The following is a 22,986-nucleotide window of genomic DNA, read 5'->3' as shown; positions in this document are numbered from 1 at the left end:
TCATACCTTGGTACTTTTGACAACGCCTTTAAATGTGCACATAGACCATTATACCTGCCATGAAACAAAAAAACGGAGGTAGCGAACATATGGTGCATCAACAGCAACATCTGTAGGCTACCCAGACAAGTTGAGAGAGAGAGAGAGAGAGAGAGAGAGAGAGAGAGAGAGAGAGAGAGAGAGAGAGAGAGAGAGAGAGAGTGTGTGTCATGGTTAGTCTCCTTGACCAGGGCCTTACTGTATTATAATTATATGTTTAATTTAGCCTTTATTAAAAATCTTCATTGCCTATTGTGAAATGCTGATAGTTGACTATATACTCTTCGGCGATAATTAAAAACATGGTCATTTTAATCATAAGTAGAAAAAGGACAGCTAATCAGAGGATAGATATTATATCCAGAGGATAGATATTATATCTATTGACGTTCAGAAGTCTCCCGATCAAAATGCAAACGAACACAAGAAAGCAACCGATGTGACGGAGTTTGAAATAGAAATTGCTGTCGGAGGTAGTGACATTTTCACATTTTTGCTAGAAGTTAATTTGACACTTACAAGCATCAACACATAATACAATCTAACATCAGTGCATATAACAGAGAATGTTTAAAGTTTTTCATTTTGCAATTTGAGCTTTACTATCAGGTTGAGGGAAGTATTATCAGATCGAGGGCAAATTGGTATGAGTTTGGGGAAAAAAATTCTAAGTATTTTATATGATTAGAGAAGGCCAATGCAAAAAAAATCTTAGATTATTCAGTTACTAAATAAAAAGGGGACATAATTACAGACTCTAAAAGTATTATGAATGAGATAAAAGACTTTTATGTACAGCTATATAAGTCTCAACAAACTGACCATTCTTCATGTAAAGAGTTCTTACAAAACGTTACTTTACCTAAACTCAGTTATTCAGATAAGAAGTCCTGTGAGGGACTGATTTCTCTTGACGAGGCCTTAGCGACTCTGAGGAGCATGCCAAAAAATAAAACGCCAGGAAACGATGGTCTTACTAAAGAATTTTATTTAAGGTTTTGGCCGCTTATTGGTACTTATGTGGTGAATGCTTTAAACTTTGCTTATTCTAAGGGAGAATTGTCTTCCTCTCAAAAGCAAGGAGTGATAACACTTATAGAAAAAAAGGTAAAGACAAGCGTCAAATCAAAAATTGGCGTCCAATTACATTGTTAAATCTTGATTATAAAATTGGTGCAAAATGCATTGCCAAACGTTTAGAGAAAGTTTTACCAAGTATTATCAATAAAACCCAGTCTGCCTTTACAAAAGGTCGCTCCATAGGTGACTGTATTCGGGTTATTGAAGGTGTCATGGAGTACACAAAACAGTGTGATCTTCCGGGTATTCTTTTAGCCATAGATTTCGAAAAAGCCTTTGACAACCTAGAGTGAGAATTCATGTTTGAATCTCTACGTACTTTTAATTTTGGTCCTTCTGTTATAAACTGGGTTAAGACATTCTATTCAAATCCTTCCAGCTGTGTCCTAAATCGTGGTATTAGTACAGGTCTTTTCAGTATTCAAAGAGGTGTACGACAGGGTGACCCTCTCTCACCCGCGCTTTTTGTCCTTAGTTTGGAAGCGCTTCTTGTTGGTATAAATCAAGACTCTAATATTAAGGTGAAGTACTACGAATTACGTCAAAATTAAGTTGTGGTGTCATTTTCTTGAAACTTTGCACAAATATTCTTGGAAGTCGTGCAAGTGCAAAAATGAAATAAAAAATGGGGGTCACCACGCTCGTTTCCATGGAAACGGACGTTAAAATGGCGTCGTTAGAAATAAATAAAAATGATATAATTCACTTAAACTAAAGAAAGCAATTATAAAACGCTTAGCAAACGAGTTAATTTTAATAATACCAAGACTTAGATCAATATCTATCGACTGTATAGTTTTCATGATGTTTGTGAAGAAATTTTAACATAAGTATCGATTACAAAATGACGATATCGAAATATATCACTACATAATTTTCGAAGTTCTTCCTGTCGCTTTGAATGGTGTCATTTTGACCAAACTTGGTGAATAAAATCCTGACATAATACCATTTAGTTTACACTTTTAATAAAAGGGTGTCACCACGCTACTTTTTACAATATCTCCAGGTGAATGGATAATTTGCGCCACATAAATGGGAGAGAAATGTTAATTTTTCGCTCATGTTGAATAAAAACCAGCTTCCTAGGGGGTCAAAATATGACAAGGTTATAGGTCACATGTATTTCTGAGACACTGGGTCAAAAAATTAGGTAAAAGCGCAATTTCAACAATGACAGGTGATGTTAAATATATGCGCTACAAAATAATCCATTTGCGGCAGGCTGGAGTCAAATCTGCGCAGAAACGTTCTAAAGCATGTGCGCGTCCGAATTCGTCGCCCTTTACCTTAAAGGGATAAGTGTGTTAGGCGAGACCATAAAGAATTCTGCATTTGCAGATGACCTGACATGTTTCTTAGCTGATGAGAAATCTACCTTAAATCTTCTCTCTATTCTTAAAAAGTTTCAGTTTGCTTCAGGTCTTAAAGTTAATTTTAGCAAAACGAAGGCATTGTGGTGGGAAAGTGGAGGAACCGATCTGATCATCCCTTTGGTATCTCCTGGCCAAAACAACCACTTAAGATTGTGGGAATCCATTTTTCCTAAGACACGGACAAAGCTTAAAGGAAAATATTACAGCCCCTTTGAAGTCGATAATTTCGTTGATTAATTTGTGGAAAATGAGAGGACTTACATTGATTGGCAAAGTGCAAATTATTAAAACCCTTGTTATTCCCAAATTCCTTTATATCTTCAATATGATAAATATTAAAACTAGTGATCTGAAGTTAATTAATGGTATTATTCATAAATTTTTGTGGAATGGTCCAGATAGGGTGAGTAGGAATACTTTAATTGGTAACATAGGGGAAGGTGGCATCAACATGATTGATATTTTTTCATTGTATAAGGCATATAGAATTTCATGGATTCAACGTTATCTATCTGACTCTGCCAATCATCCGTGGAAGCTTTTCTTTTCTTACTTACAAAAGATATCGGAAACGAGTTAATTTTCCATTGTAACTATGATGTTAAAGTGTTGCCCATTTGGCTTCCAAAGTTCTATGAAAGTATGCTGTACTGTTGGCAGGAAATCAATCCGTTTTCCTCCACTCCTCCAGTGGAGCAGGTTATATGGAATAATGCAAATATTCTTATTGATAACAAATCTGTTTTTCATCCATATCTGTACAAAAAGGTATTATTTATTTATCAGATATTTTGGGAACAATTCTAAATTCAAAAATCAAGCTGATTTTAAAGCTCTTGGTTGTAATTTAAACCATTTTATGTTTTGGTTGGGTATTCTCGATGCCATTCCATGAAGTGGAAAAAATGTGACTCTGTGCTAGTAAGACCAGTATTGCCATTGGAATCTTTCTCAAAACAAAGTTTGTTTGCTTATCTAGCTGCAAAGTAAGAGATATTAGAAAGCATTTTTCATCGAAATATTTCATACCAGCAAAATGTAAATTTTATTTCTCACATTTGTTCACCATTGATACAGAGGAATGGCCAGAAATATTTTTTGTTACCCTTAGCTTTAAAGTGTCTCTAGAATCCAAGTTACAAGACTTTCAATGGAAATTAGTACACAATTTGATTTATACAAACAGAAGACTGTACAAAATGAACCCTCCTCGTACAAAGAGTAGTCTTTGTACCTTTTGTGAACGAGTAGAAGAGACCTTGATGCATCTTTTTGTTGAATGTGAAAGTATCCAGTGTATTTGGAATGGTTTTGTTTTGTTATGGGGTGTTTCGACTGAAGCCCCACAAAAGCTATCCGCTAAACAAATTTTGCTGGGTGACACCTCTTTTTCTGATCTTCTAAATTATTTGTTATTGATAGTAAAGAAAACAATTTTTGACTGTAAAATTAAGAAGATTATCCCTTCTTTAAGATTAGTTAAGTTAAATATTAGAACTTCAAAGCAGACGAACTTTACATTGCAAAAAGAAATGAGAGCTACAGAAAGTTTTTAGACAAATGGTCGAATTTTGAAGTATGACTCCTTTGTCAGATGTAGAAGCATAATGTATGTGTATGTATTCTCTTTCTTTTCTTTTCATCTAAGGCATCTGTTGTAAAAAGGGAAGAACTCGAAATAAAAAAAAATGTTATAAAAAAAAAATTTCATTGTTTGCATGTTGAATCAGTCGCGCTAAGTTTTCATTTCTCACAGTTTGTAATTATGAAAAGTTACTACCTGCTGTCTTTTTCACAGATTCCATTTCATCAACTCTAAATTTTGGCCTGAAATACTTCTTCTGTCTTTTGTATTTAGGTGTTTAAATTTTTATGTCGACAATCGCTTCTACACACAGTCATAATATATGGAGCATTAATTTCTCCATTGAGGATCTGCAGGATTATAATGACTCACTGACGTTATCGGAACCTTATTACACAAGATACACTGTTCCCAGTCTGTCCAAAATCGTTCCTTAAATCTGCAGCAGTACTCCTCAAGATTCTTCAATTCGTCTGAAATTTGGGAAATTAGAATTCCTTAGATCTTGCACTCAGCTGGCTACTCGTAAAAATATTCTTTTCACCAATTTACTCCTAAAATTCTATATAAAAGTTAAAAGCACGTTTTCACGATAGTAATGAATGGAAAGGCGTGTCTGGTTAGCCACGTTTTCTTTGCACTCGACTTTCATTTATCAAGTGTTGCATCGACAACGTAATCCTTCCTAACCATGCTTGCTCAAATGAAATGAAACTATGGTCATAATCCGGATTAGTTTATTGACGGGCGGACGGAGGGATTGAAAAGATTGGATTGGATTGCATTGGATTGGATTGGATTCGATTGGATTCGATGAGATTAGATTAATTTATTGAACAAAGTTTTCTTGACCACTTACAGTATTGCCGATGTGCATGTATACTATTATGTTATTTCTGCAGATATGTTTATATATTAGCTTAATTAGTTATAATGACATAAGATAATGTGTGAGATGGAAAGTATATAATTTCGCATGCCTTGTCCCATGTTTGCCAAACAAAGAACACCCAGTGAGTGTTTTGAAACAAAAAAACTGGGAACAAAAACCTATTGATGGCCTTAGAAAAAAAAGTTGTCAAGTGACAATCTTGTACCTTACAAGTTACAAGCGACTGATAGAACTTCGCTGTGTTATACGTAGACACTAACTATTTGTAACACACGTGTTGATGAAGAAGGTGGAAATCTTTGATATCTCATTTATGATTGCCTGACGAAAAATGGCAAAAATAGCTGCAAAAATACATAATTGAAGAGTTCATCATAGTTTTAACATATAACATTAAGATCATCTCTATACGAACATGTCCACCAAATATCAAAGCGATCAGAAGAGTATTTTTGTAGAAACAAAGTGTCAGATCAAAAATAAAAAAAATGTCCCAAAAATACAAAAATTCAGATTTCAGCATAAATTCAATACATTACATCAAGGTAATTCCTAGAAATCTGTATACTAAATTTCAAAGCTATCAAGCAAGCGATTTTTGAGAAAAAATTACGATGGCAAAGCTTGCCCCGTAAATACAAAATTGCAGATTTCATCACATTTTGACCAAATCCGCTTAAGGTCATCTCTTGGAAGAGGACCTGTACTTCAAATATTCAAGTATTCGGACTAGCCGTTTGGAAGAAGCTTTGAATGTAAAAAGTTGACGAACGCCGGACGGTGGACTACGCCACATAGCCACCTATTAGATAAGCTCCTACGTTAGTGACAGCGGAGCTAACCAGAGAGCTTAAATGGAACCACCTAGAATCATGTATCACGTCGACAATACGTGCTTGAATTCATGTATTTGTACGAAACAAATTTTTGACCTTGATGTAATGATATGTTCTGATCAGGCATTTAGTTACAATAAAACTGACAATTACTCAATTCATAATATAAAAAATTATATTTCATTAAAATATATTACTGTGAACCAGGTAAAGGGACACCATAATAGTTGGGCAAGTTGTCCAAATGTAGCGCAGTCGTAATCACATGGTTCATCACCAAAAAATTTCTATTCTTCTGAACAAATTATTTGAACTCTATCAACTGCAAATCCCATCAAATCCATGATTGAACTTAAAAATCAGTGGAAACTGGATCAAACTGTATGATAACACCGATTACTGACATGATGCATTTCAATCTGCTTTACATAAAGTAGGAAAGGACTAGAAGTAAATAAACCTATGTATCATCGCATGAACCGACATCTTTTAGACATTTCCAATCAACTCACAGCGCCGTGCATGTAGATATACTCCTCCGAATAAAAAAACAAAACAGTTTCCTTGCATTCAAATATTGATAATTTGATATTATGACATTCATATTCAACGACTTTCTTACAAAGGAGGAAATTCCGGCACAGATTTTCTCCCTGCATTTATTTGCAAACGGTAATCATCATTGGGTTAAAACATATTTGAACGGTGAGGGTAATTTGTTGATTCGTGCTGTACCTGTCAAGTAATCTTCAGACTAACATTAAGAGAATTGATCTTTTTGGCCAAAAGTGACATACATTGTAAGATTCCCAATCAGTTGCTTTATTGACTTAACCTCCATGCAAACTTGACAAACCACAAGTATGTTTCTAATTATATTGGAAACCGCGAGTGAAGACATTATATATTGATCAATCTGGTCACACTACAGAGAATCACAGCGTCTTTTGATACATTGCAGTTACTCTAGTTGCCTGTTATTAAAACAATGAAATTGAATTAAATTTAGTAAGAAGTTATCGAAGTGGCTTCAAATGACATTATGAATATAGAATACTTCATTTTATTTCGCTTTTACAATCCGTCTTCATTACTTTCACTTTTCAATACTGCCCTTCCCGGAATAGCTGTGACTCCCAATTGTCGTCCAATTTAATTTCAAGTCAGTCAATTCCCCATAAAAACTAAAAATAGCGACATCATCTTGTTGTGTCCTCGGTCAAGGTATTGTTCCAGACAGCTTTTTCCTTTTGAAAATACTATCCCATGAAATTGATAAAAAATTCAGTAACCAACTTTCACTTCTTCGAATGATATCATGTCTCAATATTACTTAATGGAATTACAACAAGGCTGGCTCACACAGGAATCTTAAAAGTTGTGATTTTTGGGATATGTTTTAATCCTGTTCCATACTATGGCGTATTGGTTGCCTGTATTTTCATTTTCAGGTAGTAAAGTTGCAACACCTTGCTTTTCCATCTCATCGTATATGAACTGCTTGACACCTCGGGGGATGGGGGGGGGTCGATGCCAAATTTTTGGCGACCTAAGCCTAAGGTCGTGGCCATGACGACCTAGATGCTATTCGAGGGCGAAATTCAATGAGTATACCTCCGCCTCTTTCGTGTATTGGGCATCGTTTATAAGCGACGTCAAAGGCCCTGGATAAAACAATACCAGGTCTTTCCGTTACATCTAGTGCAAAACTATGTTTTCCGATTCAATGAATCTGATTTGTGTCATGTTATATGGGAATTACAAAATATAGATGTCTTTTCTATTTTTCAAACATGAAGATGCCTTTATTTTCCATGGAAACGTCAGTTTCCAGCAGATATGTTTGTCACAGAAGTCATGACAGGATGGGAGGGTGCTGGTAGAAAACCAAAGCAACGATATTTCCTCTATATAGGGGTATATGAAATGTTTATAAGGGTACTGAAGGGAGGGCTGAAACCTATGAGATTTCAATCACGATGGCTCCAGCCTCCCTATTATCCAGTATTTGTTAAATTTAATGCATCCTAAGAACCACAGATATTTACATGGTTGTAATTCCAGTGATTTTACACATCCATTCTTTTTATTTCTCCAAAAGAAAAACCCTAAAAGGATTGACACGGTTACATCGTCTTAAACTAGGTCGGGTGACTTGAAAGACCAATCTCGCCTACATGCATTCTCATTCCTATGCATACATATGTACATTGACACAGTTGTACATACGATTTACTACGTTTCTTCCACTGTAACATATGCAGGGCACAGCATGTTCAGAAAAGTGACGTTTCTTGCTACAAAATAATATACATAAGCTGACAATTGGTTTCATTAAGTAACATAAAAAGATTCTTTTAATATACATAATCGCGTTTTGTATATCAAATCACTCGCCCTGAGCTTTCTTTTCTCTCGATATGCAAAATTAGAATTCTATGATTGACAGGCTGCTGCCTTTCAGACGGATTTTTCATTTCACTGACTCTTGATCATGACTTTGAAAGTCGCCCTCTTACGTTATTAGCATGTAACTGTTAAAACATTCATATTGATTATGAATTGTGAAGAGAGGAATGTCATGGTATATGGAGTATTTTATTTCTCCTTCAGGATGTGTGGGTCTGCCGGATTGCAGATATCGAATGATGCTATTGGCACCTTATCACCCAAGATGCACTGTTCCCAGTCTGGCCAAAACCGTTCTTTCATTCTGTAGCAGTACTCCTCGAGATTCTTCAGATCACCTAAAATTTAGGAAATCAGAATTCTTTAGATCTTAGTTAATATTCTATTAATATTCTATTCAGGCTGATTGATATTGTATGAAGACTTTGCACCGACCACCGACGGACATAAAAAATCACAAAGTATGCATGCAATAATTATATTGAACTCGTTTTCATGGTAAATATAATCCAAGTTTTTGTATTTGAACATTTTATCCTTCCGTCTATCCGAAATGCTCAGAAGAAATGACACATTTTTACATTCTAAATTAATTGATCGATTGATTGATTGATTGACCGAATGATCGATTTATTGACTGTTTTTCCTGCTCAGTCCTCATATCATGTGACTAAATAGTAATTTTTGATGAATAGAAAAGCTCATTAATGAACTCAATCATGAAATTCAAGTATAGCAAGGCGGGAAACTACCAGTAATCAGTCTGTTTTGCAATTCTCAATCTAGCTTCAGTTTGTAAAAGAAAAAGGGAGAGTCTGTGAATATTTCTGACATAAAAAACAGACTGATCAACAACCAAGTGCGAGCTCAATTAATGGTTCTTCCCTCAAATCGCGATCGATCTCACATGGTATCAATCACTTGATTTTTATATCATTCTGATAAATAGAATGACGTCATCTATAATGACCTTTCACCTCAGGATATTTGATTAAATGCATGTATTAATGCAACACAATGTCTTATCAAAGTGGTGAAGAGTTATTGTTCAATATAATACGTATAGGTGATAAAACAAAAATTATACTACTTATGGTTTTGTATGAATTACCTTTTATCAAGATCTGTTGCGGAGAACCAGGAAAGGGACACCATAATAGTTGGGCAAGCTGACCAAATATAGCGCAGTCGTACTCACATGGTTCATCGCCAAACAAGAACTTCTTTTCTCCTGAAAATATATGGACAGAGGACGTACCTTGTTATTATCTCTGAACTTTGCCAATTGTAAATTACATCATAAATTCCTACATCGAAATTAAAAAAACTGTCCTGTATCGCGTTCACTTCACTCATTGCGTTCACCTAACTCACACCGTTGACGTTTTAATTGGAAACAGAACACAAATCATCGCGTTCACTGCACTGAAAGATTCACAAATCACAGACTTGAACCGAGTGTAGATATGCCTCTGTATTAGACAGTATATTACTAGATATGACCTCAGTATTATGACCTTAGTGATTTCTTCAAACAATGATGAAATTTTTATATGCAACATTTTGGCCGGTATTCCCATTTTTGGTATTCGACTTTTTCTTTAAAGGTACCTGTCAGATGCCATTCAAATGTGTTTTCGTTCACTCAGATATGATTAAATAATTGTGAAATTTGCGTTTTAAATTTCTTATTTTTGACTGAAATATCTTCACCAGCGAAATTTCTTGAGTGGCCCTAACCCTAAAACTAACAATACTATTTACATTTGATGTGTTACAGTTATTTGGTTACGTCAAATGGTATCCTACAGTTAATGACGTCATTTCATTGATTTAAATTACAACAGCACCTGCTGACAAATTACCTAGGAATGTACAAATCGCTCTCAAATCCTTCTCTACGATAGCATATAGTTCCTGTTCTGTATGACGTCCGATTCCATGACCATGTATATATCCCTTTACTCTTCTCCCAGTCATAGGAAAATCCAGGTATTTCAAATATGTGCCAAGTACTCTACCAACATTAGGCCAGTCTTCGTGATTGTGACAAAATAACCAGTGTGCATGGCCCCTGAAAAAAAAACATGATCATAAATCGGTATATTTGAAATGTTAACTTGTCTTGTTGATTTTGAAATTCTGCATTCCTAGGATAGTTGTAAGTTTTCGTGTTTTCAATCTTATATAGGGCCTACCATTTAAAAGTAGCATAATTGAAAACAGGACATTCAACAATATGCCGTGACAGTATTCCAATTTTTTGATACGGTGCCTTACTTCAGTCAATTTAAATGATCTGGATCTCGCTGAAAGTAAATCTGATAACAAGTCGACTACCATGAACAGAATCATTTTAGCTCATTTCAAATCTCTACATCGACATCAGGCAGTACACCTTCATAACAATTGCGACCACTGTTATGCTGACTTACAATTCTTTATCAAAGATTATCAATGGCAAAAAAAACTGCAGTGATGTTTTAAGCCTGGTATTTGTTAAACTGAAAGCCTTATACCAGAACATATTCTCTTCAACCATTTTCTGGAAAGCTCTTCCAATCGCTTTCTCTGTTGGATTCAGATTCTTGTTCAGATCAATGTTGAATTCCTCGTTCAAGAATTCAATGATTAGACTGCTATCGCCAATCTTGAGACCATTGTATTCGATCCATGGTATTTTATCCTTTGGAGACTCTCCTCTACCTTTCCCCAATGCAACCTGTAATTTATAAAAACCATGGTATTTTATCCTTTGAAGACTGTCCTCTACCTTTCCCCAATACAACCTGTAATTTATAAAAACCATGGTATTTTATCCTTTGAAGACTGTCCTCTACCTTTCCCCAATGCAACCTGTAATTTATAAAAATCGGCAGTTCCAGCGTGTCAATGATAAAGGCATTAATCTCATTTGCCCTGTATAATTAACATTATTAAGATACCTGTCACAAGTTAAAATTCAAAGTAGCTGCACATTTTGTTTCATTCATTCAATACATTAACATCATTTCACTTCCATTGCCCTACAATCAATCATTATGAAGCAAGCGTCAATATTAGAGTTCCTGAAAAATCGTGATTACAAGCAGATACTGATATTCTCGAAAGCAAGATGAAATGAGAGCAGATTTGTCAGAAACCAGCTTCTTGAAGACAATATCAAAAAGCGATACTTACAATATTGACAAACATCAAATTCTAAAAGCAACACAGACGTAGTCGCGGGCATGCATATATATATATATATATATATATATATATATATATATATATATATATATATATATATATATATATATATATATATATATATATATATATATTATATATATATATATATATATATATATATATATACACATACATATATATATATATATATATATATATATATATATATATATATATATATATATATATATATATACATATATATATATATATATATATATATATACATATATAGGTTGCCATAAAGCCATTATGGTGACAACCGGGAGGGCACACTGTATACATTTTGTATATTTCGCTCACTGCTTTAATAGTAGTTAGAGCACTCTGAGATTGTTGGGCAGCCTCTTGCGTAATATAAGGGGGTTCACTGTTGGCACTATGCTTCGCTCATGGTATGTATTGCCGTTAGAGCACTCTGGTGAGTCCATATTTTCAATCCTCAACAATGTGTAACCGTACTCTCTGTGCCCAAGTTCAGAGGTTGCCATAAAGCCATTATGGTGACAACCGGGAGGGCACATTGTATACATTTTGTGTTATATATATATATATATATATATATATATATATATATATATATATATATATATATATATATATATATATATATATATATATATATATATATATTATATATATATATATATATATATATATAAACACACACAATGTATACAATGTGCCCTCCCGGTTATCACCATAATGACTTTATGGCAACCTCTGAACTAGATATAGATATATATATATATAATATATATATAATTACTATATATATATATATAATATATATAATATATATATATATATATATATATATATATATATATATATATATATATATATATATATATATATATATATATATATATATATATATATATAACAAATTACGTGTCCCTACACTGTAAGGCCATATTTTTTTCTTATACCTAATGATGATTATTAGTGTGAATAAACGCCCACTCGCGTCCACTCTTACTCTTGCTCTACCTTTCGTATTTTGTGCACTGGGCATTTTGATGACGTTCAAATCTACCTTTTCTATCCATGGAAGAGTATGGTGAGTTCATAAAAATCCAGGTGATAAGCAGATCTTGTGGTTCATAATGATTACTTCCATGAAAATGAGGGCTAAATGAGTAAAGAAATTAGTTACATATGATAACATGACCCATTCAAACTTATTAGACGTCACATTGTCCCGAAACATAAAATTTACTGTCTTGAGGTTGATAGCTTACCTTGTACGGAATATTGGCAAACTTCAAGTATGTTTCTAATTTTAGAGGAAACGGTGAGAGGAAACATGGTATATCCATCCATCGAATCACACCACAGAGAATCACTATGTCCTTTGCGTATACCACTGTCGCTCCTTGCCTGTTAGGGGCCGTCAATCATAAAAAGCAGACGCACTAGAAACTTAATTCCCTTGTGGTTTCAACCCCTCCGGCCTCCCCCTCATAACGAAACTCCTTAAGGTAGTATGCGCCTCGAAAATGAAAGACTGAAACTTTTGCTCAAACTTTCCTCGAGGAATCTTTCACTGTCCTCTTTCAAAATCACGAATAAAAATTTTGGGTCAACATGCAAATTTTGGTAGGAAAACAAATAACCTAAGATTTACTGATATTTGAAATTCAGAATGGCCGCCAAATCTGTGTTACTCTATTGAGAAAAATAAAATTTTCGGGGTGGGTAGGTGTTTCGTTGTATTGCTAATAAAGATATATTCTACGAACCTTTGGTATTTGGGTCTTAACTTGGCACTGCCCTTGACAATCTTGCGTAAACGTTTTATCAACATGCTGCGTCTATTATCCGATGAATTTGAGTACCTAATTCGCCAAAGTAAGCATGGGTAAATTACTAATCTGTGGACGCTGTCACCAGATTATCACCGGATTAAATCTGACAAAGTCAACAACGAACGCACCACAAAGGTATAACAAGAGCCTTGTGTGTTACCTTGCTGGTGCGTTCGTTGTTGACTCTGTCAAAGTTAATCCGGTGATAATGTGGTGACAGCGTCCATAGATAAGTAATTTACCTTGCTTACTTTGGCGAATTGGGCACTCAAACTCATCAGATAAAAGACTAAATTACTAACCTTGCTTGCCTTGGCGAATTAGGCAATCAAAGTGGTAAGATAATAGACGCAACACAGTGACAAAACTTCGCTAAAGATTGTCGAAGGACAAATACGAAAAAAAGAAATCGTTACAAAACCAGAGCTAACATAAGACAAAGATACCAAAGCTGCAAAGAAAGGTTGGTAGTACAACTCTTTATTGGTAACATATATCATAGTCAAACATATTAAAAAATAATAAACCATAGCAAGAAGAACCTTGTCCTGAGACAAGACACCCCTACCCCTGGGGACGGACTTTGGTGCAATTCCCTATGCATATATTGCAATCCTATGTCAAACACTGACGTTTGCCTGGCGTGACACAGACATGCGTTTCATTTTCATGAACGGTGATTATGCTTTTCTATAAACCTTTCAATATATAGTTGATTGAACCCTCGGGTTACCATACAAAAGTCAGAACGACTGACTGACCCAAGACGCAACTGACGCAATCTGATAACTTTGACAAATTAAATGTAGTGATTGGCTTGTTTCCTTCTTTTTCTGTGCCCTCTGACTTTGTTTTAAGTCGGGTCAAGGAAAGCAAATCGCACACTGTATAAATAGTCTGAACGTGACTATACATCTGAATGTAATTACAGATGTCAGGCCTGTCAGACTTCGTTCATATTTTATGGTGAGTGCTACACGCCTAAGTCACAGTCGACAGACCTTAGAGCCCCACCAGCTGTAACTTTTTGAATTTGTTGACCTCAAAATATCTTCCTGTTCTCTCCTGGTTTTCTCTGAATTCTACCCCCTTTAAGGGATGTTGGCTTTTACTGCATTACGAAACCATTCCTTTGTGAAACAAACAAGTAAATTCAAATTTTAACGGTCATTTTGATTTCCCGCCATTTTCAAAAATTTGTAATATTAGAGAACATACAATGCCACAGTTGAGAACATTCACCCATATTGACTTCTCTGTGCAGTTTATGTGAAGATTTCAGTGAAGATATGCATAGTTTTTTTTGCTTTTTGTTTGGGCAAATATTAAATCGCAGTGTGACCTTTATCTTGTTCAAAATTGCACAGACAGTCCCTACGGGTAGTTAATAATAGGTTAATACACACAGCTAAGTAAGTATATTCTCACAAACCTATTTTAGCTTGAAAGTAAATCATAAAATAATGCTGAAAGGTACAGCTAATGGGGCTTAAATGTCACCATGATCCACATGCTTGTTCTTGTAAACAAGATCGGTGATAATACAAGGCTGTGCATACCATCATTGACGACAACTCAGGGCACGCAAATTTTATGGAAGTATTGCAAACGTCAAAAATATTTGTTGGTCCATTGCACTGGCAACGCATTTTACGACTGGCTTCGATGGAAAACGGTGATCGAGATCAAGTATCTCAGTGTGCTTCGGCTTCGCTGAAGACTTCAAGAATTAATAATTTGTACTGTTCACTTGCATAAAAGAATCTGACAAACTTGCAATTTTCATGAACGTATTTTGGGAGACTACACCGTAGGGTCCAAGTCAACGTCATCGTTGTAACTTGTAGAACGGAGAACAAAGTTGCCGTTTCAACTTACCTCATTGATCGCCGACACAGTAGGGAAAACAACAATGTTGTTAAAACTACGCCGAAAGCAGCGACAAATATACTGAATTTGATGTCGTAGACACTCTCCAGCATTTCGATTTCTTTGGCAAAACAACGGCGAATGCTAAATTTCGACAGTTGTTTCTCATTTAACTATCTACTGATCTCAGAGTTCGAGAGGGCAGAATGCTAGGGACTGGACAGATATTACAGGGTGGGAGGGCCGGTTTTGAAATAGTGACCCTTCAAAGTATTTGCAAGAAAATAAGTGACCATTCCCAATTTCTATATGCTAAAAACAGTGACCCTCCGCCTGCATGTCACTGTCCATATCAATAATATCTTGAATGACGTATAATTTCTCATTTGACCTTTGAACTTTCAAAGAATACTTTTAATCTTCATTTATAGTTCGTCTTCTATATGTAGAGACAGCTCTGTATTGTTTGTCAAGAAACTTATTACAGCTTAAAGTCAATATTTAACAACGTGTACATATAAATGCACAGCTATTGCGACCCCTTCACTATCGCGAGAAGTGAATTAACATTTTTTGGGTGAAATTCCAAATTATTCAAACATACACTTTGAAACAACCTGTTCTAATCAAATGCATTTATATCAATTGTCAAACAATTGTAAAAGCACAGATTTTAGCTATTTTTGTATTGTAAAACAAATATTCATAGCTTTCTCAAAGACTACCATGTATAGTGGATCAATATTTCCGGGGGAAGTCCAAAATAAATTTCTTGTACCATTATGCTCTTATAACTACCCAATTCGAATACATTTATATCACTTGTCAAACATCTATAATAGATATTGCTAGTTTTATATTGGAAAAAAATGCATATTATCTCTGAGACTACCAGATATAGTTAATCATTTTTGATGAATTGATGAATACGCATATCAAACACTCTATTATATAATCAAGTACATTTATATCAATTATTAAACATCTATAAATGAAAATATGTCGCTAGTTTTGTATGGGAAAAAGTATTTGTAGTTTTCTCATAGACTATCATGTAAAGTGAATCAATATGTCGGCGACATCCCAAAATCAAATTTCTAGTACACACATGCACTTTTTACCTCCCACTTCAAGCTAAGTAATTTCTTTCAATTATCAAATATATATAACTGTAAATATATAGCTTGTTTTGTAAGTGAAGATTAGCAATAGATTGCCCAATAGACTCCGTTGGATTATGACTTTCCACGAAGCCACATCAACATGACTATATCGCCCACATCATTCCTTCCTATAGTTGTGCAAACCCTTCAAAAATGATTGCGCGAAAAGTAGCGAGCCACCCCCAAAAAACATCGGCCTCCCCTTGTAAATTTTGTCTTGTCCCTTATGCCTTCCTTTTCAAAGTCTAATACCAGTGTCAGAGGCCACTGTACTAGGGCATGCTGTCAATTTTACAGCTTAGAGTGGACCATTTGATATCCTAAAGTGGTCTGGAAGACTAATGAAATGCAGCTTTCACTGGAAATTGCATTCTTTTCCAACTCTGTGACCTCTTGCATTTTTTCCTTGACTTTATACTCCTAATTCTGATTCAAAGTACTTTCTATGCAAGAAATGTTTCTGGCGTGGGATTATGGATATCCTAAATGCGGCTTTACACTGCAGATATGAAGTGCACGTTTAATACTTCTGTCCAGCCGTCAATCACTTGCTCAGGGAACGAAACAGATTGCTACTTGGCCATCAAACGCCCAAAAGATTTGTCTTTTTGGACAAAAACTTACACTTTTCCGACACGATCACAGCATAGATTTGAAATGGTAGCTATATTAGTCATTGAAAAGTCTATGTCGCGAACGAGTCGGAAAAGTTTTAGCTTTTAATCGAACGAGGACTCTTTTAACCATGTGATGGGCCAAAAATGTTTTGTTAAATTTGAGTTCCGGAGCAGATTAGTATCGTAATGTACCTATGGTGAAAAGTTAGTAAACCAACTATTATCATATACGTACGGTTCACGTTGAACTGAATTAGTCTGAAATATTACCTTTTATGGTACATCAAGAAGTCACTCCTAGTTTATGGTATAGGTTGTACTTTGCAAATATTAACGAATATCTGTTTTCATTATCTTTATGGACTTCAAAACGTCCTGTGTGTAGGATATTAAAAGTCAGCAATGTGGACCCATAGTCGACCGATGATAGTATATCAACTGTTGCTGCGCATAGTCCGGTATTAAATTTGAGATAACACATCTGCAGACTTTGGACAGTGTTTGACTGTGTTTGGAAAAATGTCTTATTTTTCTAATTGCAAAATTCCGGTATAAATGCGAATTTTACAAATAGCGGTCAGGAATGCAAAGTAAATCTAACTGGCGATATAACTCATTCGTTGCAATCAATTAGTTATGTTAACAGGGATGTACCTTGTCATAAACTTTGTTAGACACACATTTCAAACTATTAAACCTTTCGGACATTTTGGTAAATCATTCGGATAAAAGCTAAAGCTTGGTGAAATACCTGTTGTACTTTGAGGCCAGCCAAATTTTTACATATCCTCAGATTTCTTACTTCGATTAACATTTTAAGTCTGGCATAGGGAACATTCAATATTACACGAAACGCTGTGCATATTGCGGCCACCTGATGTGCAGTGAAGATGTTGCAGAGAGACCTCAGCACGTAACAACTCGAAATCCACAGCACATTCATTGTTCACATCAAGTACGTGAAAAGGGGCAAATATATCGCCCTACGACACGCTTGGGGTATATAAATGTTTGTTAAACAGGGAGTTTCAATTTGCCTGTTTTTCTTAGACTAGTGGTGCTGGCCTCACAAGTCAAACGCCAAAGCCAAACATGATAAGCCTTAGTTTATAATAACATGTCAGCCAATCATATCTGTCGACAAAATTGAAGAGGTTCATTAGCTACAAGTACAAAATTTCCTGTTTTTCGTTTCCAAAACAGAGACGGTACACAGCCACCATTCTTGAAACATGATAGCTTAAGGATAAAGTTTTAAAACTACCTAGCTTCCGGCAATATGCTTTCCTCACTCAAAAAAATATTAGGTTGATAACAAAGTAGACTTTGCAATTCTCGACCGATCGACGTCTTGAACTATAGTCAAGGTATGAAAGGCGGGTGATGTCGGAAGTTCGCTCAAAGGTTGTGTGGGACCCATACAGCCAATGCGAACACCGTATCCAACGTATGTTGGCGATTGATGAAAGTTCAAACATTTTTGCGATAATGTACCCCGCGCCATCAACTTAAAATGTTGTAGCTATGTTGACGTGAGTAGTAAAATAAAGGTGGTCAACTGTGATTAATAAGAATTTTTACACCCATTTTATTCATTTATCTACATGAAGCGAAGGAAAATTTAACCATCCATGTAACTAAAGTATGACCCTGACCTATATACGAACTCACGCACGCGCAACAGCTGGCAGCTTGCGCAGCAGTGCATTGTCCTGAACTAAGCGGGAAATTCCCTGCTGAGTCACACACAACATGTTTATACATGTACGGGAAATTCCGTGTGAGTCATCACCATCAAACTAGCCTATATAAAGGAGCTTTTTTTTTACCCGTGTTGTCAGTCAGTCGCGGAGTCTAGCTGATGTTGAACACGAAGTTCCTATCGGTACGAACTAAATTTCATATCCATTCAATCCATAATATCGTAGATATCGCTCCAGCGGCGGACTAAATCCTTCTTGTTTTTGAATTTCTAGCGCCTGATGAAATATGTCCTGAATAAGTTCTGACCCCGGAGCCTCTGTTGTTGCGCCTTTTTCTTGTATTTGTGTAAGCAGCTGTTTATATTGCACATAATAATGTTTATATTTCTCTCGTCTCTTTGCTACTCCTGTTTTTCCTTGTATTACATCAATAACGACGCCAGGTATAGGAGTTAAAGCTAACAGTACCGGAACTGTTGGAATTGCCGCTATTACAGCAGAGCTTACAAGAATTCCTTTAGTAATATTAAGAGCCATATCAATTCTACCCATTAATTGTAACTTCGTCGATATGCAGCACTTGTTCTTTCTATGTAATCAGCCAATTGTTCAACGCTTTCAACAACTGAGATGTGCATTTTTACTGTATATGTAATGGATGATAAAAAATAATTGTAGTAATATAGAAATACAATATGGCAGAAGGAGGAGAAGAAAATATACCACTCCAGGATATCGTTGATGCAAAAATAAATGATGATGATGACGCTACTGCTGAAACAACTTTTTTCGATGATAATACCATTGCAGAAGCTGATTCTTCCCAGGCCGTCTCAAGCGCGCAGAGCCCGCAGGTAGATCCTACGACTAGATATAAAGTAGAACTTAAAATACAAATGGCTGAAAAATTCTTAAACGAGAATAATATTACTGATGAAGCAGCACGAAACGAATTAATTTTGAATGCAAAGATTAGGGATGGAAAGCTGTATTATAAAGAACTCAGGCTATCAAAAATTACAGGACGTGGATTTAGATCACTCGAGACAGTAAAAAGACAAGAAGGAGGATCCGAATTTGTAAGGAAAGTATATAATTATAGTGAGCCCGAATTTGTGGGACGTACATTGCATTCTAAAGATGTGGAAAATGATAAAATACCAGCTGAGAAGATGACGCCAGAAGACATGGGTGTATACAAAGATGAACTGACAGAGTTACGGCAAGATGCTTCTGGTAATGCAGATAAAATACAAGCTTTTGAAAATAAAATCGAACAATGGAACAATCTAAACCCAGAATATATAGCTCTTAATGATGAATTAAAGATTGCGAATATGCATCTTGGCGAGCTTAACAACGAAAAAGTTAAAATAAGGCTAGAGAAAAGAGAAGTTGAAAAACAGTTAAAGGATCCTGAAACGAGCACCCAAGGAAAAGGAAAAGCCGAAAAACTACTAGCTGAACTCATAACAAGCGAAGCTAAAATTACAATCGAATTGAATATGAACATGGTAAGATCAGTGAGGCACGTGAAAGTCTGGCTACGACTAGGTCTCTTCGTGATGTAATTTCCGATCCAGAATTATCACTCAGACTGAAGCTGACAGAATTATTTAAACGAAATGGTATTACAATCGCTGCAATACTGACTGCCCTTGGAATGACAATATCAACAATTGCCCTGGCTGTGACTAGAGGAGGAGGGGGAGGAGGAGGAGCAAACACAGGAGGTTCAGGTCCGCCCAAAGTATATACAAAAGCGAAAGAAATTGTAAAGCAATTTGGCGAATGGTTAAAAACCTTGGCCGCAAAAAGTGCTGCTGCAATACCAGGTTTAATCGGCTCCCTTGTCAGTTTTCTTTTAAAAACAGCAGGATCGGTTGTTGGATTTGTTGGAGAACAGCTATGGATATTTTAACTGGATTAACATTAGTCATTATAAATAAAATTATGTATTAATATATGACACCCCTACGGCATCGACATGTTTGGTGAAAAGAATATTGCAAAGTTTCTTTCTAAAAATAAAGACCTGTTTGGTTTCTCCGTCGAATTGGAATGGTGCAAACTCCGACGAGTAAATCGACATATACTTCGAGCAAATCCAGGTGTCCGACTCAAAGATGATAATCTGTATCATAACATACTAGCTTTCGTGAAGGAATGTCAAAAGACTAACTTCTTTAAGCGACTAGAATTCATAGCTGTATTCCAGGATACTGAGGATGACCAAGAGGCTCATCATCTCCAAGAATATTGGGTTCTTCGATTGATTCGCGACACAGGCAATCGATTTATCTTTCAGGCAGACGGAAATATTTACGTAAAGATGTGATTTTTTCTTCTAAGTCATTATATACACGAAGTGAAACTTAATTTTCTTTTTTTTCTTCTACTATATACATTACACGAAAAATGGGGTACGATAGAACATTATCACCGACTTTCACCAACCGAATACCGAATGGAACAAAGTCAGAAAGAACTCATCACGTGATTGCTCATAATCCAAGTGAGGCAGATCCAGGCCAGACACTTATCATACGATGTCCAAAGTTAGAAAGCGGAGTACTCTTAGTTCCAGATACTTTCGACCTGGTTTTTGATCTCGAAGTAATGGGAGATGAATATAACCGAGTAGTACAAAATGTTGCAAAAAATTTGGTGGAGCGTATGAAACTCACATTTGAGGGTCAGACACTTTCCGATTTGAGTAAATATAACTTTATTGAATGCTATCGTGATCTCTTCAAACATAAAAAGGAGAGAACGAACATGACACTGTACGGAATCAGAACGAAAATCTAAGAAAATTAAGAAGCGGTTCGACCGATGCAGATCAAAACGTCGTGGGCGATAAGTTACTTTTCGACACATATAAAACAAAATATGCTATTCGTCTCACTCATCCCTCATAACAGGCCATGGAGTTGCATATCCAAAAGCGTTAGGGAGTCATATCGAATGGGAAATTACGTTGGCGCCCGCCCCCCAATTACTTGTCAGTAATCAGGTTGTTACAACCAATTATAAATTAAAAAACATTCAAATGGAATACGAGACAATTTCTGACCTCGATCTCGCGAGGTCAACTGCTGGTTATTACAACGGTGGAAAAAGTTACCTTTACGAGCATATACATTATTTTAGAACAATCCCATCAAAGAATCGGACACGGTTATCAATGAAAATATAAATGTACCACGACGTAGCATTAGAGGTATCGCTATACTCTTCACTAAAAATCAGAATCAGACAGAACTGAACAGTGAACTTTTCTTTAACCCATCCATTGAATCTGTGTCTGTATCAATCGAAGGCATTGCAAATAAAGTGTACGCTCAGAAGATGATACCAAGACAATTTTGGCGAGAGGTGCGACGGTATTTTGCTGAAGATAAAGATTGGTGTGAAATTGATATAGATGAGGCCGATTATTTGAAGAATAAATTCTGTCTGTTTATCGATCTGCGTAGTTTTAAAGATATTGAGTTTCATGGAAATGGTTTAAAAGTAATGAACACAAAGGACGGAATTCAACTTGAGATCCTGAAGAAAGATGCCTCGTGGGGTGGCGATGACGCTCACAATGATAATATATTTGCCCACATTTATGTTATCAGTGATGCCCAGGTCACTGTTGAAAATAGTAGATTAAAGTCTTTACAATATTAACCATGACCCGTCATTCCTATCGGCCATGTTTCTGCCAACCATTCGCCCGTGTCTGGATTATATAACTGCACACGTTTGATATCATTTGGCGCCATCATAATTTTACTACGCTTTTCACTACGGATTTCTCCAGCCTTTTTCCGTACAAACTGTACAAACTGTGCCGGCTCCGGCTTCTTCCCAGTTTCAAATAGATCTTTATAATCTTCAAAGTTCAAATGTTTTCTAACACAAACATCTTTCACCCCTTTTATTTTTTTCGTCTCCGAAGTTGGAGTTCGAAAAGCATACACTTCGAGCGTATGCCGACAAATCAAGAATAGGTTCACCATTCAACTCATCTTTAAATTTACCTATCACTTTTTATTAATCTTCGGAAAGTTGGGGGCGGAACTCATCCCACTAGTATCATATATAGACTTCTCACCATTCTTTTCAACATCTTCTCGAACTATATCATTGAAAGTTACGTCCGGGTCCGGATCGGCACACTGTAAACAAAACTGTCAGTATCCATGTAGGCTAATCGTATTCCAGGGAACTGGGCCCGAAAGTAATTGTAATGCGTCTCATACATAAGCAGCTTAGAAAGTTCCAGTACTGCGGCGCCGATGAAAACTGGTTTTACATATCTATGCTCATCCGTTTTCAGTTCCAGTAGGGCACTGTCGCAGGAATCGCCATCCTCTTTGGA

At 35.8% G+C, this 22,986-nt stretch overlaps 1 protein-coding gene across 2 annotated transcripts; it reads right to left on the bottom strand.

The window, feature by feature from the left end:
• Positions 1–7,854: 7,854 nt before the first annotated feature.
• LOC139119804 (failed axon connections homolog) lies at positions 7,855–15,299 on the bottom strand. 2 transcript variants are annotated; one of them, XM_070683704.1, is made up of 6 exons: positions 15,141–15,299; positions 12,696–12,834; positions 10,737–10,939; positions 10,083–10,291; positions 9,329–9,448; positions 7,855–8,555 (listed from the first exon to the last, which is right to left on the bottom strand). In XM_070683704.1, exons 1-6 carry the CDS (start codon positions 15,242–15,244, stop codon positions 8,407–8,409), a joined length of 924 nt encoding a protein of 307 aa, XP_070539805.1. In that variant the 5' UTR covers positions 15,245–15,299; the 3' UTR covers positions 7,855–8,406. The 2 variants fall into 2 exon arrangements, with proteins under 2 accessions (XP_070539805.1, XP_070539806.1); XM_070683705.1 differs by lacking the exon at positions 15,141–15,299 and adding an exon at positions 13,197–13,320.
• Positions 15,300–22,986: the final 7,687 nt, after the last annotated feature.

Source organism: Ptychodera flava, chromosome 20 (genome assembly GCF_041260155.1).
Source record: "Ptychodera flava strain L36383 chromosome 20, AS_Pfla_20210202, whole genome shotgun sequence".
NCBI classification, from domain to species: Eukaryota; Metazoa; Hemichordata; class Enteropneusta; family Ptychoderidae; genus Ptychodera; species Ptychodera flava.
The sequence above is the reverse complement of the archived record's forward strand: the minus strand, read 5'-3'. Positions and strand labels throughout refer to the sequence as shown.

Excerpts from the sequence above, each read along its gene's own strand:
- LOC139119804 (XM_070683704.1), bottom strand. The coding sequence starts at position 15,244 with ATGCTGGAGAGTGTCTACGACATCAAATTCAGTATATTTGTCGCTGCT. Across the intron at positions 10,940-12,695 it reads TTGCCAATATTCCGTACAAG|GTTGCATTGGGGAAAGGTAG; the intron begins GTAAGCTATCAA and ends TATAAATTACAG. Across the intron at positions 8,556-9,328 it reads GCAACAGATCTTGATAAAAG|GTGATCTGAAGAATCTCGAG; the intron begins GTAATTCATACA and ends CCTAAATTTTAG.